The sequence below is a fragment of the Nanorana parkeri genome, unplaced genomic scaffold, assembly GCF_000935625.1.
Source record: "Nanorana parkeri isolate BGI_ZX_2015 unplaced genomic scaffold, ASM93562v1 scaffold729, whole genome shotgun sequence".
In the NCBI taxonomy this organism is placed as follows: Eukaryota; Metazoa; Chordata; class Amphibia; order Anura; family Dicroglossidae; genus Nanorana; species Nanorana parkeri.
Genome location: NW_017306997.1, coordinates 283,825 through 307,773, shown reverse-complemented (window position 1 = coordinate 307,773; position 23,949 = coordinate 283,825). Strand labels below are relative to the sequence as shown.

The following is a 23,949-nucleotide window of genomic DNA, read 5'->3' as shown; positions in this document are numbered from 1 at the left end:
TTTCTGCTGCTAGATGTCTTCAGTCTGATGGTCAGCATCATTCAACCCTCCTCCTGAGCCCACTTCGGCCTTGTTCCTGGACAGTGAAAGGAGAAGCAGCACAGTAATGAACTCATCTCTCCTCCTCCTGGCACTGATTTGTTACTTGTGCTGCTTCCACTCACACTCCAGCCCTGCTGTACAGGGACAATAAGAGGCTGATGCCAGGTCACATTTAGATCCTTACGCTACTTGCATTTAAAGAATACGTGTAATGATGTCTTAATGATTATATAGCTGTCTTGATTTGTCTCTTTATCTGTCTAGAGTTCATCTTTAATCATTGTATGTCTTTATTACGATGCTGTTTTCATGTCTGTGGTGAACGTTACTCACATGCACATCGCTGTTCTCTCTCCCCTTCCTCCAGTCCTTACTGCTGCTGGCGTACCTCATACGGAACGGATCGGAGCGGGTCGTCACAAGCGGCAGGGAGCACATTTATGACTTACGATCCTTGGAAAATTACCACTTTGTAGGTGAGTATTAGCAAAGAAGAAGAAGAGAAAAAAAGATTTGTGGGGGGAGGCAAATTAAAGCGGTTGTTGGACTTGTCAGTCACCCGAAAGTCTTCACAGGCTGCCGAGGCCTAATTGGGCCCGAGCCGCTGCAGGCTGTATGAAGAACAGATTCCAAGACACGGGGCCCTAGAGTATTAATTAGCGCGGAGAAGAACTTTTGCCGAGAGGAGAAAGCTAATAACAACACCAGCAAGCACAACACGAGCGGCACGGGTTTATATTAAAATATGCACCAGCGGCTGGTCCCCTGTGGCGGCAGAAAGAAAAGACAGGGCTTTAATTATACACCGGGAAAAAGGTCGGCCCTCCAACACACAAGCACGACCGTTTGAAGCTCGGTTTATTCTCCCTCGCTATCCCTCTAGCCTGCGCCAAGACGTATTTGCTGTGCAAAGGAAAGCCGGGGTGTGTTTTGAATACATTAAAATAAAAAAGGAAAGAGAGTTTGCTTTAGAGAGGAGGCGGCCGACGCGATATTATACGACCCGGGAGAAGTGGCTGGGGGTTTCAAGGCCAGGTTATCTGCAATTAGGAGCAGACGGAGCGTGTTGTCTGCCCGATAAAACGTGTTAATTTGCCTGAAATTTACGTCTTTATTAGGGACGGGAGTAAAGATGTATTAATGAGGCGGAGGCTCAAGAAGTCGTGGAATATCATTTGCTATTCTGTTTTTTTTTTTCCTTTTGTAGCGCGTTTAATGCTTAAAGAATCTGCTCAGTTTTAGTTTCTCATAGTTAAAGCCTAAGTGAACTTCCAGGATAATTCAGCAAAATATAATGAGGGGACTTTAATAAAACAGGAGTGGTTGCCCATGGCAACCAATCAGCTTCTATTTTTCACTTTCAACGCTTAACTGATCAAACTGGATTGCTTGCTGTGGGCAACTGCTCCAGATTCTGTCTGCTCCAGTTTTATTAAAATTTCTCTCATTGGGTTTTAAAGTCTTTACTGATCATTTTGTTTGGAATGCAGTCACATCAAAAGCGTAATCTGCAGTTGGCAAAATGAATGCTCTCTGCTGATTGGAGAGATCTAACTCGGCAGGAGCTAGTAGGACCTCTGCAGAGAGACCACTGCTATGCAGCATGCTGGCGGGGGGACAGGCTTTTCTAGTCAAGAAAACGGAACTGTAAGGACCCCTTCACACCATGTAAGTCTGTCGCAGTGCGTTTTAACACGCGGCTGTAAACGTTGCGTTAAGACGGGCCAATTCATCTGAATAGGCTGCCAACACGCCACAAAAGACTGAAAAACCACACCTGCATGCGTTTTGGTAATGCAGCACAGCACCCCACAAAGCACAGCAGTACAATCCTGTGTGTTGCTGTATGCTGCAACACAGGTGCGGTGTGGAGGTGCATTGAGCTGCCATTCAACTCCACAACACAAGAATGTACACCTTTCATTTGCTGGACCTGGAATATGTTTAGCTGATATCAACTGAAAGAGAATTGGGCTTTCAAGGAAAAATGTTTCTAGGCCAACAATCTTCCTAAATATTCTTTTCAACTTGTTGTGTAGGAGTACCAACAAATGAACATTCGAAGATGGAATAGTGCAGACAAAATTCTGTTTGGCTTTACCCACTTGAGTCCTCTGCCTTTTTTTTTCTCCCTAAATTCCCTCAATTCCTGGGGCGTTTTCGGAGATGTCTTGGCTCCACTTGTTCTACTATTTGGTGTTAGACAACTACACGGACGTATTATACATCGTTTTTTTTCCAGGACAGACAGGGCTTTAATTTGGTAGCACATTTGGACACGTTTTTATTTCCTTGGTTTTAATTGCAAATAACTAGTAAAAATGTAGGAAAAAGTACATGGAAAGTGCAATGTTTGTGTAATTTGCGAGCATATGTTTAAATCTATTTAACACATTTTATAAAATGTATTCAGGAAATGCTGTGACATCATTGCGCTCCTGATGCAAACAGAGCCAGCGCTTTAAGTTTCCGGGATCCAAGAGATCTACGGAATCCAGATGCTGCTTTAACCACTTCAAGACCAGGTGTTTAGACCCCCTTCCTGGCCAGGCCATTTTTCAGCATTCAGCGCTGCGATACTTTGACTGACGTTTATTCCGTCATGCAACGCTGTACTGAAATGAATTTTATACAATTTTTTGGGGACAGATAGGGCTTTATTTTGGGGGTATTTAATCACCACTACGGGTTTTATTTTTTATTATAATTAGGAAAAATTACTGAAAATTTTGAAAAAAAAACGTTTTTTGTAACATTATGTTAGGAAACATTTATTATTACCCAGTTTTTTGGTCAAATATAAAAGATCAGGTCACGTCGGTTAAATAGACACTAAACATGTCAAGCTTTAAAATTGCGCGCACCCGCGACATCGCAGAAAACGGCGGCAACCAAAATTGGCCATAGGCGACACTTTAAAAGTTTTTACCGCTCATCAGTTTAGTGTTATCAGTGATTGATGGCCCTAGACTTATTGCTCTCACTCCGACGTTCGCGGCGATATGTAACATGTGCGGCGTAATGGGCGCAATCGTCTTTTTTGCACGTATGCGCCCCCGACGCATGTTTGCATGCGTGTATGTATGGGTGGGGACTTTAAAAAAAAAAAATTTCTTTAATTCTTTTTTTATGTGTAACTTAAAATTTTTTGGGGGGGACTTTAATTTTTTTTTCTTTTTTTTTTTTCACTAAACTTTATCGCTATCACATACGGGGGCTAATAAAACCCCCCTATGTGATAGCAAAATATGTGACAGGTCCTCTTTATGGAGACATCAGGGGTCTCCAAGACCCCTAATGTCACCTAGGACCCCCCAAAAGAAGCTGATGAAGCAGAGATCTGCTCCATCAGCTTCTTTCCAGCTTCTGAAGCTGGAGAGTGACACAAGAATGCGGAAGTGATGTATTATACAACACTTCCGCATTCTTTCAGAGGAGAGGGGACCGGAGGGAGCTCGTGTACCGAGCTCTCTCTGATCCCCTGTGTCACAGGCGACATGCTGATCCCGGGCTCGCACCGGGCACAGCGGAGCCCGGGATCAGCGGGACAACAGCGGGGGGGGACCACGGAGGGGGGGACACCCGATCGGCACCCCATACATGCGATCGGCCGGCTCTACAGCCGGCGGATCACATGTATATTAACGGGCATCACTGCCCGTTTTTAAATTCTGGCCATTTCCCGCTCGCGCGCGCCTGGTGGTGCGCGCAAGGGGGCGTGTCTGAGCGGACGTCTAGAGACGCCCGCTCAGATCGAGAGAGCTCCTGGCCGGCCGTTTTTTTACTACGGCCGGCCCGGAGGCAGTTAAAGTGTGGCTGAGGCAAACAGCTCCTGCCCCTGTGCTGTTTTAAAATGGCACTCAGGACTCAAGTGCTTAAAGACGCATGCACATTTGTCTCTTTAAGCCCTTACTGATCGCTCCAGCTGCAGGCACTGTGACGTTTAATCATTCTCAAAGATGTGTTTCTAACTGCTGTTTATGTATTAACAGACATTTAAATAGTGCTGACCATTTACTCATCACTTAACCTACTGTAAATTTACATTAGCCCCTGTCAAGTCACACCAATTTAAACAGGAGTCATTTGACCTACCAGCATGTATTTGGGAGTGTAGGAGGAAACTGGAGTACCTGGAGGAAAGCCATATATGGAGATATGCGGGTAGCATCTTGGCCGGGGTTCAAACCGAGGACCCCAGTGCTGTAAAGCAGAAGCGTGAACCACTAACATTAGGTGGCTGGCAGGCTGCCAAGTCTCTATTACCAGAGAAATAAGGGGAGAGAAGCTATGATTTCAGTGCCTCTGTGAAATTTGAAGATTACATTCTTCACAGCTACAGAGATCAGTGATGGCTTATCTTTGCTGATTGTTCAGAATATGTAAATACTTTTATGCAGTGTAGGTACAGGGTCACTTTAAGGCTCCTTCACTGTATATGTATATTTCATTCCCAAGCAGTTTTTGACATATGCTGGCTGCACAAATGAGGAATGCTTGTGTGTCTGGCCTGTGATTTGCATGGTTGTATGATGGGCAGTGCCTCAGTTCACAGGCTTCTTACCCTATAGGTTTTTTGTCATTATAAAGAATTGCCTAAAGAGACTTGTGTGGTTTTACCTTTTTCTATTTCCCAGATGAAAACGGTAAAGACCAAGGCGTCAACATCCGGCAGAAGGTGAAGGAAATGGTGGAGTTTGTCCAAGATGACGACCGCCTCCGGGAAGAACGCAAGAAAGCCAAGAAGAACAAAGACAAATACATTGGCGTGTCTTCAGAAAGCGGAGGGGGGTTCAGATACAATGAGTACGGTGCGTGTGCTGCACATGGCGAGGCTGGTAGCAGTCAGTGATTATAGCTTGGCATTGTGTGGGCATACTGCAATGGAAGACCATTAAATTACATCAGGGCTCTTTTTTTATTATCAGGACCACGATTTGTTTTTTCCCCACTTGGTTTAAGACAAGTATGGAAGCATCTCAGATATGATGATTGAAAGTGTTTGGTATGTGCTTGCTGCAGGCTTTGACCACTAGAACATTCCCATGTGTGGTTTACATACATTCCCCATACAAAGAAAAATAATTCACTTATTGGTCACTTTGTTGACTGCACTTCTCTGTTTGCCTTTTAAACTCTTCATGGCCCAAGTTATTTTGGGTTTTCTTGATCACAGTGCATGCTAGAAGCTCTTATACTCGCCTCTCAGGCAACCCATGTCTGCTACATTTCCTCCATTTCAGCCCTAACCTTCATCCCTCATCAGCATTCCACACTTCTGGGAGTGTTGGATGCCTGTGTGGGCTTTGACATTGGTTTCATCCTCTGACCTCTACAGTACTGCTGAGTCCCGTCACAATGTAGGGGTCAGAGGATGGAACCATTGCATGCGGTGGGATGTGCTGGCATCCAGAACTCTTTGGAGAGACGGTGGCTGCAGTGTTGGAATGAGGGAAGGTAGTAGACACAGGCTGATAGAGACGTGAGTATACGATCTCTTCTATGACAGGTAGCTTTCATCCAAATTTTTGTTGCAACCTGACGGGATTGCTCGAAGTTCCGTAATGGAAGACCATTAAATTACATCAGGGCTCTTTTTTTATTATCAGGACCACGATTTGTTTTTTCCCCACTTGGTTTAAGACAAGTATGGAAGCATCTCAGATATGATGATTGAAAGTGTTTGGTATGTGCTTGCTGCAGGCTTTGACCACTAGAACATTCCCATGTGTGGTTTACATACATTCCCCATACAAAGAAAAATAATTCACTTATTGGTCACTTTGTTGACTGCACTTCTCTGTTTGCCTTTTAAACTCTTCATGGCCCAAGTTATTTTGGGTTTTCTTGATCACAGTGCATGCTAGAAGCTCTTATACTCGCCTCTCAGGCAACCCATGTCTGCTACATTTCCTCCATTTCAGCCCTAACCTTCATCCCTCATCAGCATTCCACACTTCTGGGAGTGTTGGATGCCTGTGTGGGCTTTGACATTGGTTTCATCCTCTGACCTCTACAGTACTGCTGAGTCCCGTCACAATGTAGGGGTCAGAGGATGGAACCATTGCATGCGGTGGGATGTGCTGGCATCCAGAACTCTTTGGAGAGACGGTGGCTGCAGTGTTGGAATGAGGGAAGGTAGTAGACACAGGCTGATAGAGACGTGAGTATACGATCTCTTCTATGACAGGTAGCTTTCATCCAAATTTTTGTTGCAACCTGACGGGATTGCTCGAAGTTCCGGAAAAACATTCTTATGATCTTGTATTCTATTACCCAGCTACCTGTAAAAAAAAAAAAAAAAAAAAAAAAAGATATTAAAATAAATATAGGAAATCTCTAGCTATATATTAAAAATAGGAGACACGGCAATGTTAAGTTTACAAGGTCCAGGACTTCAGTGACATCATAGGGTAATTTCAGTCCTTTCATTGGGGATTTAATGGTAATACAAACATTCTCTCATTTTTTTTCAGTCTTTATGGAAAGTGTTCTGAATTGTAAATCACTTGTTTACAGCGATGCCTCCTCTAGCCAGAGGAATAGCTAGCTGCTCTCATTATTATTTTATGGTGGTGTAGTATATCCATGCATAATCTCCCAAATGTTTGTTTATAATCCATTTCTATTAAGCTGTAATGCTGTGCGGGGAAACATGCTTCAGTCACTTGCGAGGTCTGCGCACAGGTCTCGAAACGCATCTGGCTTTGTCTGTTTTCTGCCACTCCGTGATGGCGTATTTCTATACCGTCACGTTCTGTCATTGGTGGCCAAAAGGGTCACACGGAAAGATCTTTTCCTGAGAGTACTTTTCAGTTGGTCTCTGTGCTTAGTTCCTTATTTGTATCACTTGTATGAAGAATGTTACTTATCAGAAAAGCATCCGCCTGCCAATATTAAGGTTCATAAGCAGGAAGTTTCTTACCCGCATGAGGCTCAACTTACAAAACTGACTCGCCAGGATGTGGATTTTAAAGAAGAACTCCAGGGAATGTAACCATAAGCCCGTGCAGTGGGGGTTACCCCTGCACTGCAAAGGTTAAGTGCTGATTTATGTCTAGGGGTTAAAATAAAGAATATATACTCACGTTATCCTCAGTCCCACTTGGCTGGTGGACCGGTCCCTACAGCCTTTTCTCCCCTGGGCTCTGGCGGTCTTAGGACCCGTGCCGCCACGCAGCTGCATTAGAATTGAGGACGCAGAGGGGCATAGAGGTGAGAGCTCTTCGCCACAGGACCGAGGATCAAATAAGTATATTTTCTTTATTTGAACTCTTAGACCAGGGGTAGGCAACCTTGGCTCTGCAGCTGTGTTGAAACTACAAATCCCATAAGGCATTGCAAGCCATAGACATGACTCCCAGAGTCAGAAGCATGATGGAATTTGTAGTTTCAGCACAGCTGGAGAGCCAAGGTAACCTACCCCGGTCCTAGACCAAAATGAGCAATTACTACCGCACTGCAAGGGTTCATTTTTACATTTCCAAAAATCCTTGTGCTTGTGTAAAAGCTTTGTGGATGGAGTCTGTTTTGAGGAGCTGATAATGACTTATTCACCTGAGAAGGTACTGCATCCTGCTTTATCAGAGCTCCCCCTAATTGTATTTTCCGGATATTGCCAGAACAGAAATTGAGGTTCACTCATTCCATTGAGGGTCATGAACAGAGATTAACCTCAAGCATATGTTCTCCATAACATAGAAGGGAAGGGTTCTGTGGTCCTCAGAAATAGCTCAAAACAATGTGGTAAACCAAAGTTATAACAATGTAGCAAAGGCAGCAAGCACAGGAAGTTGACAAGATTTCAGGCAAAAATAACAGGTATTTCTTTCTCATCCAATGAGGAAAGCATAAATTGGCAGGTCAGGAGATCTAATTTTTTTTTGCTTCTGTTAAGAGGACCATGGGGTAAGTGTTAGTATATGTCCTCCCGTATATATAGTATATGTCCTCCCATCACCCAAAGCTCAGTGTATCGCAGGCTATTGCCCGCAATATACTAAGAACGCCGCAGCCGGGACAGATCCCGACAATACTGTGAGTCCACAACTCTCATATCTGGACTGGGCCAGAAGTACAGTGGGAGCTGTACTATCCTGCGTAAAGAAAAGTATAGATCTCAAAGCACATGGCAGCAGTCCAGCTATGGTATACACTGCAGAATCCATCTGCCTGGAGTTCTGCTTTAAGATACATTTAGATACATTAGCTAAAAAGTACATTTCATTGTCATGTATGTAAATGCATTCATTGGTGTTTTTTTCCCAACATTCACATTGTGTTGTCTTCTGCACGTTATTGCTACATGCTATCAACCATTTCAGGCCGCTAATAGGCTGCAAATAATTAAATATACAATCTTTTGTCACCCCAACAATCATCCAGGTCTCTCCTTGCAGTATGCCACTCGAGCTTTCGCTATTTTAATTTGCTGTGTCAATTCGTACCCTCCGTCTGTGCAGCACAGGCACGTGGTTGCTGCATCTGTACCTCTCTGTCCTACCTATCCATACCTCTTCTTCCTCTCTAATTAAACAGTAATCAATTCTAGATTTGGAAGACGGTGGGCTTCTTGTACCTGTGTGGATTTTCAGCAGGAGCGATCTCTGTATTACTTTCAGTAAATGGTTCCTTTGAAGTGTATGCAAACCCAGATTTTATGTTTCAGTGTGTTTGGCATCATCCCTCACTGTATACAGCTTTCTTAAGTGAATCTGTTGTGAAGTTTATTACCTGGGCATCCTATTGGTGACAGCATTTCTGTGGCAGGCTGACAATGCTAAGCCACTGCCATACAATTTGCATCTTCCTTTTAAGAAAATGTGTCTACTCCAGGTAGAGTTAAATCCCTAGCAAAGCCCTCTCTGTTCTTCCACGTCATAGCCCTCTGCCCTTCAGGGAGTGTCTAAGTATTGTATGGTCTGGCCAAGCTCCTCTGTTCCTCACCTCTCCACATAAACTTTTGTGTAGCTGCCAGGGGAGGAGCGAAGGAGAATACTACAGAGCAGAGGTAGCCACACTTTGGCCCTCTTCCTGAGGCAGGAATGAGATTTGTAGTTTTATCAAAGCTAGTCATGCCGGTGGCTGTCAGTCTTGCAATGCTATGTGGGCCAAGGTTTGGGTACCCCTGCTCTAGAGTGTCACCTGTGGGACAGCTCTGGGGCTGCTGTCATCATATCCAAGATGGTGGCGCCCAGCAACAGTCTATGGCCTTTTCGATGTCAATAAAGGGAGGCTTGTGAATAAAATAACTGCACATATAATCTTATGAGAAGATTTTTGTTAAAATGAATCATCTGGTGACAGGGTCTCTTTAAGAAAACAGTATACATTGAGGAATGAATTTGACATACTAAAAAAAAGATTTGGGGTTTACATACACTTCTACAGGTGAGCCAGGGGCTGTATGAAGATTACTTATCTGAATTTCTGAGATGGACTGGTTATTAGGGATGTGGTGCGTTAGGATCTTCTCACTTCTTTTAAGAAACATTTCCCCTAGCAACCAATCTGTCTCAGCCAGCTGATTTCAGATTAGTACTCGCACTACCCTTGTATCTCCTATGGACATGATTGTGCTGTAAATCACTCAACAGCCTCTGAGTAATTTGAAAGTGTTAAACCTTACAGGATGATTAAATGCAAATATGACAAAAATGCTGTCAAGGAACGACACTGCCAGCAAGCATTGCCAATCAGTGGTTGGCATGGCTTGCTGGGACTTGTAGTTCCATGATAGGCGAAGGGCCAAAATGTATTTAGTGAAAACCAATCTTTGTCATTTCCTTTCTTTATAACTGATTCATCAATCATTTACTTCCACTTCTGATCCCAGTTCAGAGCTCTGTGCCCACTGCATTTTCTATGAGCACAGGACTCGTGTGCTTACTTTGTCATCCACACCTCTCCTCCTGCTGAATCAAATGGATAATCTGGGTAGTTAGGTGCCTGGGTGTAAAAGGATTGTGAAATGCTGTGGCTTAACTGTCTTTTGCTGAATATTCAACAGGTGACCGATATGACACAGAGCCTAAAGCTAAATGGGATGAGGACTGGGATAAGACTAAGCCAGGCTTCCCATTCAGCGACAAGCTGGGGGAGCTGAGCGATAAGATTGGGAGCACCATTGACGACACAATCAACAAGTTCCGGAGGAAAGACCGAGAAGACTCCCCTGAGCGGTGCAGGTGAGGGTGATCCTAGCATGGCACAAAAAGCACCTACGCAAGTTCTACTGCTGATTCTCGAACACCTTGTAGTGCCTAAAATTATCTGTGATAGCCTTGAGTTAAGCTGCTGTTTTCTTATCGAGCCACCTGCATCCTAAGCCCAGGCAGTACACTTGGGCTTGACTTCTGGCCAAGTTGGCACAAACCTGGCTTCTCTTGGCGCTAGCCTTCCTTAATAGTTAAAATGTATAAAAGCTGAATGTAGATTCTGCCTACTATGTTTAAAGCATCGGGCTATGTCACCACTTTCTAGTGACAGCGAAGAAGATAAGAAAGCAAACCGTGGTAAACAGTCCGAGTTCAAAGACCAAGAAGAAACGGTCACCACCAAGCACATCCATATCACTCAGGCCACAGAGACCACCACCACCCGCCACAAACGTACAGGGAACCCATCCAAAACTATTGACCTCGGAGCAGCTGCACACTACACTGGAGACGGCTCAGATCTCGCATCAACTTCCAACGAGCCCGGCACCGCCAAGGTCTGATATATTTTATTTCTGGTGTATTCAAACAAATATAACTAAAGTGGCTTTTTAGGCTGCACATCTATCTGCCTTCTCTGTATGGGCTTCCCACCTTCAATGTCGAGTCCTGTACATCCCACTCATGTGGGCCATAATCTCCTTTCACTCCAATGCAAAGTTTGTAATTCATTGAAGTTGATTTACACTGTGTTTTGCCCATAAAGGTACAAGTTGCTTACACAGGGCTATGGATTCCCTGTGTGATGGTGCTGATTGGCACAGGGCTTTCACACAGGTACTAGGCATTTTCCTTTTGGCTCCTGCCATTTTATGGAGTAGTGCATGTGCAAAGCAAAGACAGAGGGGGTAGTGGAATAAAGCCCTGAATGGGCAAAGCACAGGTTTGCTTGAAGGGGAACAGCCCCCAGGGGCCGGGCCCTCCTTACCATCTTGTCTTGATTTGTATTGTGATTGTTATGTCTTCCCTATATTGTAAAGCGCTGCGCAAATTGTTGGCGCTATATAAATCCTGTATAATAATAATAATAACATGTCCGATCAATTATCTGTCATAGCTGAATCTACTTAGTAGGACAGAAAGCTGTCACTGCTGTGCTCCTGAAAGTTACACCTAGTTCCAGGATAAGGACACTGCTGTCCATGGTGCTGAACAAGTGCCGCCTGGTCTGAACTGAAACCATCAGCAATTCTAGAAGCTTGATAATAGCAGCCTGCAGATGTGTTCAGCAACATCTAGTGTCATAGATTGCATTTTAATGTTTCATATTCATGCTGAAGATATTTCCAAAGCGCAATATACATACACAGTTTATATTATTGTGAGTGGCCCCCCTATCCCAACCACCAGACAGTTCCTCACTCCTCTTCACAAAGACAGGGCTGTTGGTGCAGCCATAGGTGCTGTGCTTAGGGCCTTTTGGGCTCAGTATGTTAATATGCCATGGGCCTCTGTCAAATTGTCAGGTGATAAAATGCCTTTGAGTACATTACTGGTAATTAGTTGCTCAAGGCCTAATCGTTACTAGGTAAATCACTTTGAACAGCAGAAGGAGTCCATTTAAACAATAGTACTTTGTTAGAAATTGCAGCTCTGGTTGGTCTCCATTAGTACATAGTTCTTCAGTGCGATTCACAGAACTTTTTTACCTTCTTTGCCTTACATGACAGCAGAGTGTGAGATCATCCAATCACTCAAGGGTCTCTTTAGCGGTTTGCACCAGAAGTGGGTTTGGGCCAGCTCCGGAGCTCCTCTTGCCCTCCTATCTTCAAGTTACAACACAGGGAAAGCCACACTCCACATATGCCAGTATACATGATATATTATACCAAGTGGTATATATACCCCCACAGCAATGTCTTTATGAGGGTGGCGGCACCACTCAGAATAATAAAGGTTTGTTCTCCAGCGACATTTGTGAGGCACAGCTTTCTTTGTGTTGTCACTCACTAGCCAATAAGGACGAGTGGAATTCTTTTACTGGCCCTATAGAAAGTAGTAACAGGAAATTGCTTGCACCAATTTTGAGAGGGAACTAGATTTGTGAGGCTAAAGAAGCTGATTGAACTAACAATGACTAGAACTGTTAGAACTATTGTTATCAACTTTATGAGGACGGGGAGAATGGATTTATGAAAACTATGGAACGGTAATGTATCTTCAACCAAACTTAGACTAATGCATCCTTCCAAACGGTTACTGATTTTGTACACGCACTTCAGAACACAGCCGGATACTATGCAAATGTTCTTTCATGCTTGACAATATACTTACAGTTTGTCATTTTCTCTACAGGCTACTGGTGAATCAGGCAGGAAATCATCAAATGACCTGGTGGATTTACTGTTCAGTGCGGGGCAGACAGCAGGTAATCTGACCACTGACATAATGGAGAATGTTTTGTACTCCACTTTTTATATTGTATTCCAGACCATTCCACTCTGTACATTGTGCTACTTTATATGTAATATACTCTAGAGATATCAAAAATTGTTTAGAACCTTCACTGAACACTTGCGTACCTAAAAGGACATTTGATAATAGTAACAGAGAGATACAATACTGATGAGGTTTTTAATGATAGGGATATTTCCGTATGTAAGTGCTATTATAATATATACTACGTGCTTTTCAGACTCTGTGATTAAAATGTGTGTGGATATGTTTTACCGATTGGAGAAATAACATCTGGAAAATAGCAGTATTGTGACCTGTAGGCTACACCAGTACTGTCCAATGCTCAGTATACCAGGCCAACAAAAGCCGATGTCATGGATGAAGAATCTGATAGGAGGGACATACACTCACATGACTGTCGTGTAAAATTACCCAAAAGACATTTCTCTTGTTTAATAGACGTATGCATATATTTTCCACGGAGCACAGTGTGTAGTCTCCCTTTTTAGTAGTTTTTTACACAATGCTGCCTCTGTACTCACACTGCATGCTACTACAATATAGAAACGAGACAAGTGCAGATCCTGCACCCGCCCACCTGATTTAGGGAAAGGGAGAATCGGACATGATCTAGACTAGCAAACTTGTTCCTGTTCACCTAATGGGTATTCTGAAGTCCCAGAAATTCCTAGAAGCATGTACTTTTGATGTCAACATTCTGATCTTTGTTAGTGTGGATTGTCTAATGTGCAGCAGTTCAGAGTGGAACGTATAGCACAACATTCAGGGCGAGGACTGCTCCACACCACAATGCTTTATTTAAGTTAATCAAAATTGTATCAAATCTGGGGGGAAAAACTAAAGAAAACTGGTTTTCCAAGGAAATACTCTGAAATGCAACTCCAAATGCTAATTGTTTAAGTGTGTGTGCTCGTGCGTGTTTGTTTGTGTATATAAACCCTTATAATGAACTTCTCTTGTGGGCTCTCTTTTCTTGGTCTGTTAATTATACCATTGAAAGAATCTTGTTGCGTCTGTTTAATATGTGCAAAAAAAACCTGTTTTTTCTGCCAGAACACCAGTGAGCTCATGAGTTCCTGTGCTTCTGTCAGTCTCTCGTCAGTCTGTCATCAGAAAGTGTTTAGACTATGAGACACCACCGCCCCATGTTAAGGAGATGGGGAAAAAGGGTGGTGTAAAGTCATTCTAACACATTTCGTCCTGGGGTCACCAGGCTGCTCTTCCATAGATATAGTACGGGGAGTAAGTGTTGTCACCCTAGGACAGGGAGTGTGTTACTAGCAGGATGAACAGGTAAAAATAAAGAGAAAAGAGCTTGAAAACAAGAGAATTCATTTTGACACCATATCTAAGCACTTATGAGCTTATATAGATATTCTTTCTTGACTTCAATACACCTTTAAATTAATTTGACCCTGAAGCTTATAGGAGCCATGACTACCTCTAGAGTGTAGTATTGATAGCTGGAGCTAGAAGGCTGTACATAGGTCCTGAGTCTTTCTGTGTTCCACGCACAGTGTTAATCCAGTCCTCGATGGTAGAGCTGACATGTGCATCACACTGCTGTAGATCACATTCCCTTTTTTGGCACTTCTGTGGATTAAGGAGATGCCATTGTGGGGATCTCATGCTGCTGTTATGTCAACTGTTTGGGTTGCTGCCTAATTATCACTGAAAGAGTGACACATTGTGGGAGCCATGTTTTCTCATGTCATGTGACTAGTTTAGAGTTTCATTAGTTTTAAATTGTAGCAAAACCTTCATCTGTAGATTCCGTATTTTTCATTGTTTTATGTTGCAGAAAAATGAAACTTATTTGTTCACATCTCGATTCTTTGTATCTTGGTTCTTGGCCCCTGGTGATCTCCCAAGCAGAACCATTTTATGTTCTGTCCAATTGGCAGTGCCAGATGGTTAGAATTTCTTGCGAAGTTGTGGCAGCCTGGGCATTATGCCAGGCGTCAAAACTGGTCTTTGGGGATACTTGAGTACTGGGCAGATGTTATGGCACCACCTGCCCAGCCAGCTGTGCTGAGAGGACGGTCACAGTAAGTGCGGACCTGAGCAACTGAGCTCCACTTATTGTGTTTTATACCGGGAGGGGTGATGGCTGTTTTGTGGCAGTAAGGCTGTCCCTCCATTACTGTATGCATCCTATACAGTGCTTGTGGAGTACACTAAAGTCATATTTAAACTGATATATGGATATTGTTTTTTTTGTCTAGAAAAAGCTTATTTATTGAAGAAAATATAATCTGTATTCTTTTCTGTTCAACTTTTTTCTCTATTTGCACAAGGGTACCCATTCCTTAAACCGGGGGGAATTCCAAAGTTTTAAACTATCTTTGCCAAGTGTATGATGTTTACCGTTCTAGAGTATATTACATATTGCACAATGTACATGGTGGAGTGGTACAGTATATAAAAGTGGAGTATAATTTGTGCAGCATACAGTGTGTGACGATCTAGAATATGTAAAGTAAAGCGCAGCATATGTTATGTGCAATATACTTAGCATTGTATACAGTATGAGAGTCTACATCAATGTTTCTCAACCTTTTTTTCACTGGCGGCATCCTTTATACGTATGCGAAATCTCAAGGCACTCCAGTCTAATATGTCATTTATTTTAAGGGGAACCTCATGCAAAAACACACAACAAAAAGTGGGTTTCCCCCTTAACAACTAACTGCCCCCTTCACATCAGAATCACCCTTCGCATCAGGAGCCCCCTTCAAATCAGGAGCCCCCTTTTTACATCAGAAGCCCCCTTTTTACATCAGAAGCCCCTCTTTCATATTAGAGTTCCACCTTTACATCAGGAACACTCTTTACACCAGGAACACTCTTTACACCAGGAACACCCTTTACACCAGGAACACCCTTTACACCAGGAACACCCTTTACACCAGGAACACCCTTTACACCAGTCTTCATTCCCCACCTTCACTTCACAGTCCCAGTGCATAGGAGTTACGTCATTTGGCCTGGTCAGTGACGTGCAAAGATGGAAGAGCTAGGGGGCAGAATTGCAGTGCTGGAGGGAATTGGTTCAGCAGGTATGTTTGCCATAATGTGCTGATATGATGTGTATACTAGTAATAGTATGGCTAAAAGCTCCAGGACCCCTCGTTTACTTTGGCCTTAAAGCCAACTGCAGCTGAAACATTTTGCTCTAGTTTTGGAGAGAGTGGGGAAGGATTAGAGCTCCTATCAGGTTTTTATTGCTGTCTTTGTTCCAGCAAGGACACAGAAGTGAAACCTGATTCAAAGTGTTCCCTTCTCCTGCAAATTCAAAATTACAATTTTTGATTGAAATTGGGCTCAATTGGCTTTACCTCCCCTACAGTGGTTTCCTGGTCCATTTCTATTTTGTATACCATACGTGCTGTTACAGCTATCGGTTTTAAACTTTTGGAAGTCTTTCTCATACATTGAGGGACACAGGCAGTCTGCTACCATCAGTGGTTCTCAACCTGTGTAACCTCAGGACCCACATTTTCCCTTGGTCATTAAGTCGCGACCCAAGTCGCACTGCAGTGGAATGAACGGAATTAGGGTACAGCGCATTCCAGTGCGGGCGTACGAGCATTGCTTGTACAGCTCCCTTGCGTCCCCTGTAGAGGTGCCGGGAGTCACAATATGATGTCACTCCGGGCCAGGCATCTCTATAGGACACGTGAGGGAGCTGTAAGCAATGCACTTAGGGATGGAGCTCCCTTGCGGCCATAGCTCCAGCCCACCCCACCTCAAGATGACACTTGGCATATTTTGAATGGCTGCTTGGCGCGAGAACTGACAGTGTTGCTCCAAGGGGAGGCAGAGGAGCCTCTCGCCTAAAAAAAGTGGAAGGCACGGGGTCGCGACCCACCAGTTGAGAACCAAGGCTTTAGATTATACTGCGACACACAGGAGGATTAGACACTCCTCTACATCACTGCTAGAGCTTCATCTCTTCGATTTTGTTTTGTGATTGGACAAGAGGAGATTGTGATGTTTCATACACTCCTTGTCCAGTCAGAGCGAGCGACACTCTGTGATCATTTTCCTCCAGCCCCGACTGTCAGTTTCGCCGTCAGAACTTCAGCGGTGACATCACTGGCAGAGACTGCATGTAAGTAACATCCAGAAAGGCGTAGCAGCCACCAGTAGGGCACACGTCATTGGAGTTACCTCATTGGTACCTAGCTAATGCCCTAATAAAGTTTTTGCCAACACTTCCGCTTTTAAGACTTTCAGTGTCCCTCAATGGACTCTAAGAAAATAATTTTTAGATTGAGTACAAAAATCCAATTTTTTTTGTTCTCTTTTAGGTTCATCTCCAGATCCATTTGATGAATTTGCTGATTTTAATTCACATGCTGCTCAGTCTTCCGGCTACCCTGCTACACAAGGTAAGTCGTCTGTCCCTTGCACTGAACATATACATAGCCTAATCCAAAATATTCCCACACAGGCCCCGCCTCTGCATCCCACAGTGCAATGTGCACAGCAGAGCAACCTATATAGAGGTGCACTCATTGCCTTATGGAGCATAAATAGGGTCCTGATAGCAAACAGGAAAGCGCTTCTGAATAAAAAGAATACATTTGCTGTAATGTTGATCATACACAAGGCAATTTCAAACTTTTGATCATTAAAAGTGATCAAATAGACAAGGCAACCTACCTCTAACAGTTAAGAGTTAATGCAAATGATCATTTGCAATGTAAAGCTGGTTAATATTCCTTGAAAGTACCCTATGCATGACCAGCATTAGGTATGCATCATATGTTATCACAGGGACTGTGCAGAGGTTCTAACCCTCCAGAATTTAAAATAAAGATCTGGTTGGAATCTCGCTTTGATAGTGAAAGCGATATTTCCATTGTCTTACCTTTCTACATACCACAGTGATCTTGTCTCGAGACAAATTTCTGTTAATGTGTGGCTTCTATATAGCTATCCCAGTGGAAAGACAAGTCTACTTTCCCGCTTCCCATGCTGAGGCAGTCTTGACCAGATGCACTAGAAAATGTCGAGCAAAGTTTTGAGTATTTTAGCATATCTGTGTTTCAGATCTTTTTATCACAATGTTTTTGTTTTTTTTCCCCTTAGCTCCTGCACCAACTGGCAATGGAGAATTTGGCGACTGGTCAGGCTTCAGCCAATCGGCATCTGCCACTTCTGCACCCTCAGTAGATCTGTACCGGGTGACACAGCATAGTACAGACTTATATGCTGGCTCCGTGCCTCAGACTTCCCCAGCTTCTTCCAACCCCCCAGACCTCTTTGACCTCATGGGGGCTTCCCACGCCACCATGAGCACCTCCCATAGCATGAACCTATCAATGATGAGCTCCAGCACAGTGGGCGTGACGCTGCCCATGTCCAGATCGCAAGTAAGTTTTTTCACTGGATTCTGGTGGACAAGGCCAGTTATGGGCAATTTAGTTTTAAATAAGTTAAAGGAGAACTATGAGGAGTGATTTTCACTCATCCTCATAGTTCGAGCCGACGTGTGACAATGAAACTGTAATGTCGGGATCTGTCCCGGCTGCGGCGGTCTCTGTATACCGCGAGCTGTAGCCGTGACAGGGGAGGGGATGGATTCCCCGCTCCGATCCACCAGCGCTGACTGGCGGGAACGGACGGGGGAGGGGGGCGGGTACAGCTGGCTCTGCCTCTAGATAGGCAGAGCCAGCTGTCACTCACGCAGCTGGGCGGATCTCGACATCGATGTCGGGATCCGCTGCGGCATCTCAGTATACCGCGAGCTACAGCTCGTGGTATACTGAGCTTTGGGTCACGGGAGGACGCTAGTTTGTGTCCTCCTGTGACGCTGAGGAGAACTATGGGGAAAAGCACTGACCCCATAGTTCTCCTTTAATACCCGGGAAACCAGAAAGGTTCTAAAGTCCATAGGGGTCTACACTGGCTCAATGCTGCTGATGGTGCACACCAAATGCTGCCAAGAAAAAAAATACTTGGCATCTTATTACTTTTTAATGTGAACATAGTCGGGACCGTATAATACTAGAGAAGAAAACAAATTCCACAATGCTCCGTTTTTCTAGTTAGATAAGACCTACTTCAAAGCAAATCTGTCACTTTGCCCATTCATAATAAAGGGACAGGTTGTCTTGTAAGACACACTGCATCTGTTAGTAGGAACCCCAGTGTATATCTTTTTCCTGGTGGACTCTCTCTGTTCAAGTGATGTTAATTACTAGTTTTGCCTTTCCATTCTGAAATAAATATTGTCACACGAGTCCATTTAGAAGAATGGGTGTAAAGAAATAAGAAGGCCAATTCTCTTGCTGGACTGAAGTGCAGTGTAGAGAAACATGTGGATTCTCTCTCTAGGTTAAGAACAGAATTAACCATCTGCTGTAATGAATTTATGGAATTTAACCCTTTGTTTCTCAGCCCCTCCAGAAACAGAACACACTTCCAACATCTGGGGCAGACTTCAAAATTTCTGGAAAATCTTTGCCTGCCACTTGGTCTGATCCAAGCGTCAACATCTCCCTAGACAGCCTGATTCCGGGCATGCAGCCCTGCAAACCAGCTCAACCCTCTCTTAACGCAATGATGCAACAACAGAGTAAGTGTTCCTCATAGTTAACAAATCCAGATATGATTTTGGAGCTTAGGAGAGTAACAAGTGTTGGTTGGGTTGGCGGTATGAGGCTTGAGTACAGACACTGAGGGTATAGGTATATGATCTGCTTACATGCAGTGTTTTTCCATTCCATAAATCATTTTTATACACTTGCAAAGTGCCTTGCACATAATCGCCCTCTTTTCTGGGAGTGTTTAATTTCTGTCTGTCCTGGCCCAGTTTCTCCACTTCTCCCTTAACTTCCTTATGTAGCTGCCAGGGGAGCAGCGAAGGGGATTACCATAGAGTGTCACTTGAGTGACGACTCTGAGTCTGCTGGGGCTGCTAACATCACATCCAAAATGGCAGTCTCAGGGCTTTTGGATGTCTACACAGTGGAGGCTTTTACAGTTAACTAACATGCATAAAATGTTAGATGCACATATATTCTTATGGGAAGATTTTGGTTGATGAAGGTCAGGCGATAGGGTCTCTTTAATCCCTCTCTTTCTTTGCCATTGAGTGCTAATTCCCTGGCTTCTTAAAGAAAACCTTTTTGTTCCAGGTTAGTGACTTGGAAAGTATTGGAGAGGTTCAGCATATCTAGCATTTTCAGGAATGGTAGCCTCCAAAAGTGATAGTTATGTGTTATCCTGGTGGCCTGGATCACTCTCTGGCTCCTTGTACCACTCAGGGATTCTGTTGGTGGTCTATGCCCACCATAGCTCTGTTCAGTCTTAGCCCCTCTACTTTGGGTGAATTCTTTTGTACAGAATTTTTCTGGATCGGTAGATTGACGTGCAACCTCACTCGTCTCTGTTCTTCTCCTGCAGATGTACAACAGCCGATGACGCTGCCACAGAGTTTTGCAAGTATGAACATTAGTGGAAGCCCAGGCATGATGTCCATCCGACCTCAAACTAGCCCTATGATGGCTGGCCCAATGCCAGGAGCCATGGGCATCCCCAACATCATGACCGGCACTATGGGGGTGTCAGCTGCAGGAATCCCTCCGATGATGAATCAAGGCATGATGGGAATGCCAAACACCATGGGAATGCCTGTTGGAGTGGCCCCCGCAGCTATGCCTCCAAAACAAGATGCCTTTGCAAATTTTGCCAACTTCAGCAAATAGAAGCTTTATCCACCCCGTCCCACCCAGTTCTGGGATATGAAGGATTTTCAGCAGCACACATAATGGCAAAGTGTGGGGGGGGGAGGGGGGTGACGTGGAGGGCTGGAGAGTGGTGTCTAGTCCGCCATGACTTAAATCTTTTATAAATGAACTTACAGATGAGCTGTTTGTAGAGGGAACGGGGCTACAATCTGAAGATACTGCTCTATACGGAGCAATAATGCCTTTATGTATCAAGACAGGTTCAAGCGGGTATACACTGTCTGCGATCAGGGTACGCGACAGCGCTGTGTCCACCCCCCACCTTCTTCCCCTTTATAATTCTGGGCTCCTGATCTACCCGGCTGTGATAGAATAACACACAATCTGTACTTACATTAACACATTCCTGCCCTTACCGACATCCGACTGGGCACCCATGCCACCACCTGGGAAAGGTTTCATTTTCTTTTTAATTATAATATATATAAGAAATGATCTATTTTTGTGATTTTGGTCTGTTCAGTTACTGCTGCTTTGCATAAAGTAGGCCGGCACGAGTGATATGGCATCACGGGGGCAGCATTGTGCTACAGCCAGGCTGGCCTCAGTGCAGTGTTTCAGTTTTCTGACAGAGCATGTTTTTAGGGTGTCTTTTATCGTCTATAAATGGTACAATCCGTCTCCCTGATCAGTCATTACAGCATTGCTAAGAGAGGAGAATCCTCAACCATGACCTCTTTGGGTGTCAAGAAATATTGGTATATCATAGTGAGGCTGGTGCTGCTATCCTTTAAAAGATGTCCCCCCTCTTCCCAACAACCTTTACACATACCTGTTCATGTTTCATGGGGTTGTCCAGCCTCTCCACTGAAACTCTTCTACACAAAGAACTTCGGTTCATTCCTATGGGAAGTCCATCATCTGTGGCTTTCAGCCTTTCCATGGGAAGGAGCAGAGCTGGGCCTTAAGAGGTTCTGTGGACAGGTTCCGTAGGCCACACAGTGAAGATATTCATGGCATGTGGACAGATCAGTGGAAGATTGTTCAGTGGTGGTGCAGACAACTTTTGAAGTGTGACGGTACTAAAAGAACAGTTTTCCTTAAGGGCTTTTGCTTAGTGCTGAGACTAGTCTAGGGCCAGCAATGGTTTGGTCTAAGATAGACAAGGACCTGCCACAATCAGGATAGGGCCTGCATTAAGTGTGCCACAACCAGGCTGGGGCCCTCAGTGGCTGTATCATAATAAGCACGGGGGCCCACAGTGCCTGTGTTGCAATAAGCACGGGGGCCCTTAGTGCCTGTGTTTCAATAAGCACGGGGGTCACAGTGCCTGTGTCACAGGATCACGGATCCCAGATCTAGCAATGTCTCCCTTAGGCTTGGGCCTGCATTGATTGTGTTATAGCGATCCTTGCAGCTTCATGCTCTGCCTCTGAGATTATCGCCTGCACAGTCTGTCTCCCCGCTCAGCTGGTCAGTGTTCCTCAACAAGGTGTCTCGTGCACAATTTGTCCCTCACCAAAGTTGGCACCAGAATCGTTTGCTCCACAGATCGGCTGGCATTATCACAATTTCTTCTTGTCTAAAGGATTCCTGTCCTTGAAGATAAATAACTGAAAATGTTGACCAATTTCTGGAAATTCTATTAGCCTGTCATGGTGATCCTGCGGCTTTAGCCGTTCCTAGAGTCATTGAAAGGAAGTATGTAGCAAGTAAGGTTAGTGCTCCTTATCTGCATATGTTTCCTGGGTCAGTGACTTCATAGTAGTAAAGTCAGGGCGGTCTTTTAGTCCACCAATAAATTAGCATTTCCAGAAGGTGGTCAGCAGTGGCAGCCATGTACTTTTCTTGCGATAGGTTTCCTTCATGTTGCTCCTCTTGCAATGCACCCTGTTGCTTTGTCTTTTACTGTGTTTTAAGAATAATAAAGTACTCACTGGGCTCTGACAGTGAAAATAACCGATTACGTTTTGGGTAACCCTGACATACAAACAGCATCTTTCCTTTTCCCCAGTCTTCTCATCCTCTTCTGAACCGCTGCTTGTCCCCAGGTCTTAGCAGCATGACCTAAACGAAGGCAGGCTCCTTGCAGCCTTTACTTGTGCGGCCCACTAAAACCCCCACAAGCCTCGTTCAGCTCTGCAGAGGATTCTGGGAGTTTTAGCAAAGCCATACAGTAGAGGTGGAGGCGCCTTTCAGCTGCTGTCCTCTACAAGTGTGACCGATTTTAGATTTTATACAATTTTTGTTTCCCCCCTCAATTCCTTCTTCCTTTGTAAATAAGGCGGCAGCCGGTGTTGGGACTCGGTAATGAAATGAATACAGATCTATATTATTACTAAAGGTGAGCTTTAGCTGCCTTGAGATTTCTGGCTTGACATAAATTAATATATAAAAAAAGAAACACGACTTTTAATGTCTTTTTTTTTCTTTCTTCACAAAATGTTTCCTGATTTATATATATATATGTGTAATATATATATAATTCACTATTCACCAAGCAAAAATTCCTGTTTTTTGTTTTTGATAGAATACATAACAAAGCCATATGGGGCATACCCCTGGCCAAAGTGAACAAGACGAGAAACAAAAAATCAGCATATCCTAAATAAGGACATTTACTAACAATTAAATAAGCCAAACGTAGAGAGTTAAATCTGCCCACCCCAATCCCCAACCTAACAAGTTTACCCCAAAATAACCAGGGAGGTAACTCATAAGAGCATAGTATTCATGATGAAGTGACCAGAGGAATGGCAACTACCCACTCCACTCCCCCCGGGTCAATGGGCCAGAACCCAGCCGGTATGGTGAAACAGTTTTGTACAATGTGAAAGTAAAAATCAGGACACACATAGGATGTGGAACATCAAGCAAGGGAAACTGATAGATGAATATATCCCAGAGACAAGGTCCTTTACCAAGCCAACTGAGGACTGCTGATCAGCAAATTTTCTAGGATCTTCTCTGGGGAATCTCTAAAATACTTTTGCATGTTGGATTCCCATGTCAGACGGCTGCTATGAATTAAATTGTTGAGAGCTTTGTGAATTAATCTATGGAAAAGACAATGACTGGTAAGTGTGGTGTGTTCATTATACTTCCCACCATGCTGTGCCTTCTGAGGTCCATTTCTCTGAAAGGTGTGCCCAGAGCACAGTGTTTGGGTTGTCTCAATGCTTCCCATCCATTCGCTTTCTACTTCCCGCCACTTTTTTTTTAAATTGACTTACAGGGCTATTCACAAAAGGGTGAAGGGTTCGGAGAAGGCAGGAGAAGTGAACAATCTAGGACAACATAGCTGGACTGGAAATATTCTCCAATTCAGCTCACTTTCCAGTTCAGCTATGTTGTCCTAGATTGTTCACTTCTCCTGCCTTCTCCGAACCCTTCACCCTTTTGTGAATAACCCTGTTAGTCACTGCAATAGAACATCTATGGGACTTCTATTTGCATTAAATAAATCTTTTCATAAAATAGCAGGGACCGGAAGTAAGCCTTGTAACTTTCTAAGATTACCACTGTGCTCTGGGTGCAATGTTCGAGTATTCATTGGAAAATGACAGCAGAGA

General features: G+C 44.0%; 1 protein-coding gene across 2 annotated transcripts in view; it reads left to right on the top strand.

The window, feature by feature from the left end:
* The window catches only part of CLINT1 (clathrin interactor 1), a 78,340-nt gene extending 57,468 nt beyond the window's left edge, over nucleotides 1-20,872 (top strand). Inside the window, exons 4-12 of one of the 2 annotated variants that reach the window (XM_018564140.1) lie at nucleotides 410-518; nucleotides 4,680-4,844; nucleotides 10,052-10,229; nucleotides 10,525-10,756; nucleotides 12,555-12,627; nucleotides 16,991-17,011; nucleotides 17,775-18,058; nucleotides 19,086-19,263; nucleotides 20,094-20,872. In XM_018564140.1, the coding sequence (XP_018419642.1) occupies nucleotides 410-518; nucleotides 4,680-4,844; nucleotides 10,052-10,229; nucleotides 10,525-10,756; nucleotides 12,555-12,627; nucleotides 16,991-17,011; nucleotides 17,775-18,058; nucleotides 19,086-19,263; nucleotides 20,094-20,395 (1,542 nt within the window). In that variant the 3' untranslated portion in view covers nucleotides 20,396-20,872. Of the gene's footprint in view, nucleotides 1-409; nucleotides 519-4,679; nucleotides 4,845-10,051; nucleotides 10,230-10,524; nucleotides 10,757-12,554; nucleotides 12,628-16,990; nucleotides 17,072-17,774; nucleotides 18,059-19,085; nucleotides 19,264-20,093 lie in introns of both variants that reach the window. The other variant, XM_018564139.1, reaches the window with a different exon arrangement.
* Nucleotides 20,873-23,949: the final 3,077 nt, after the last annotated feature.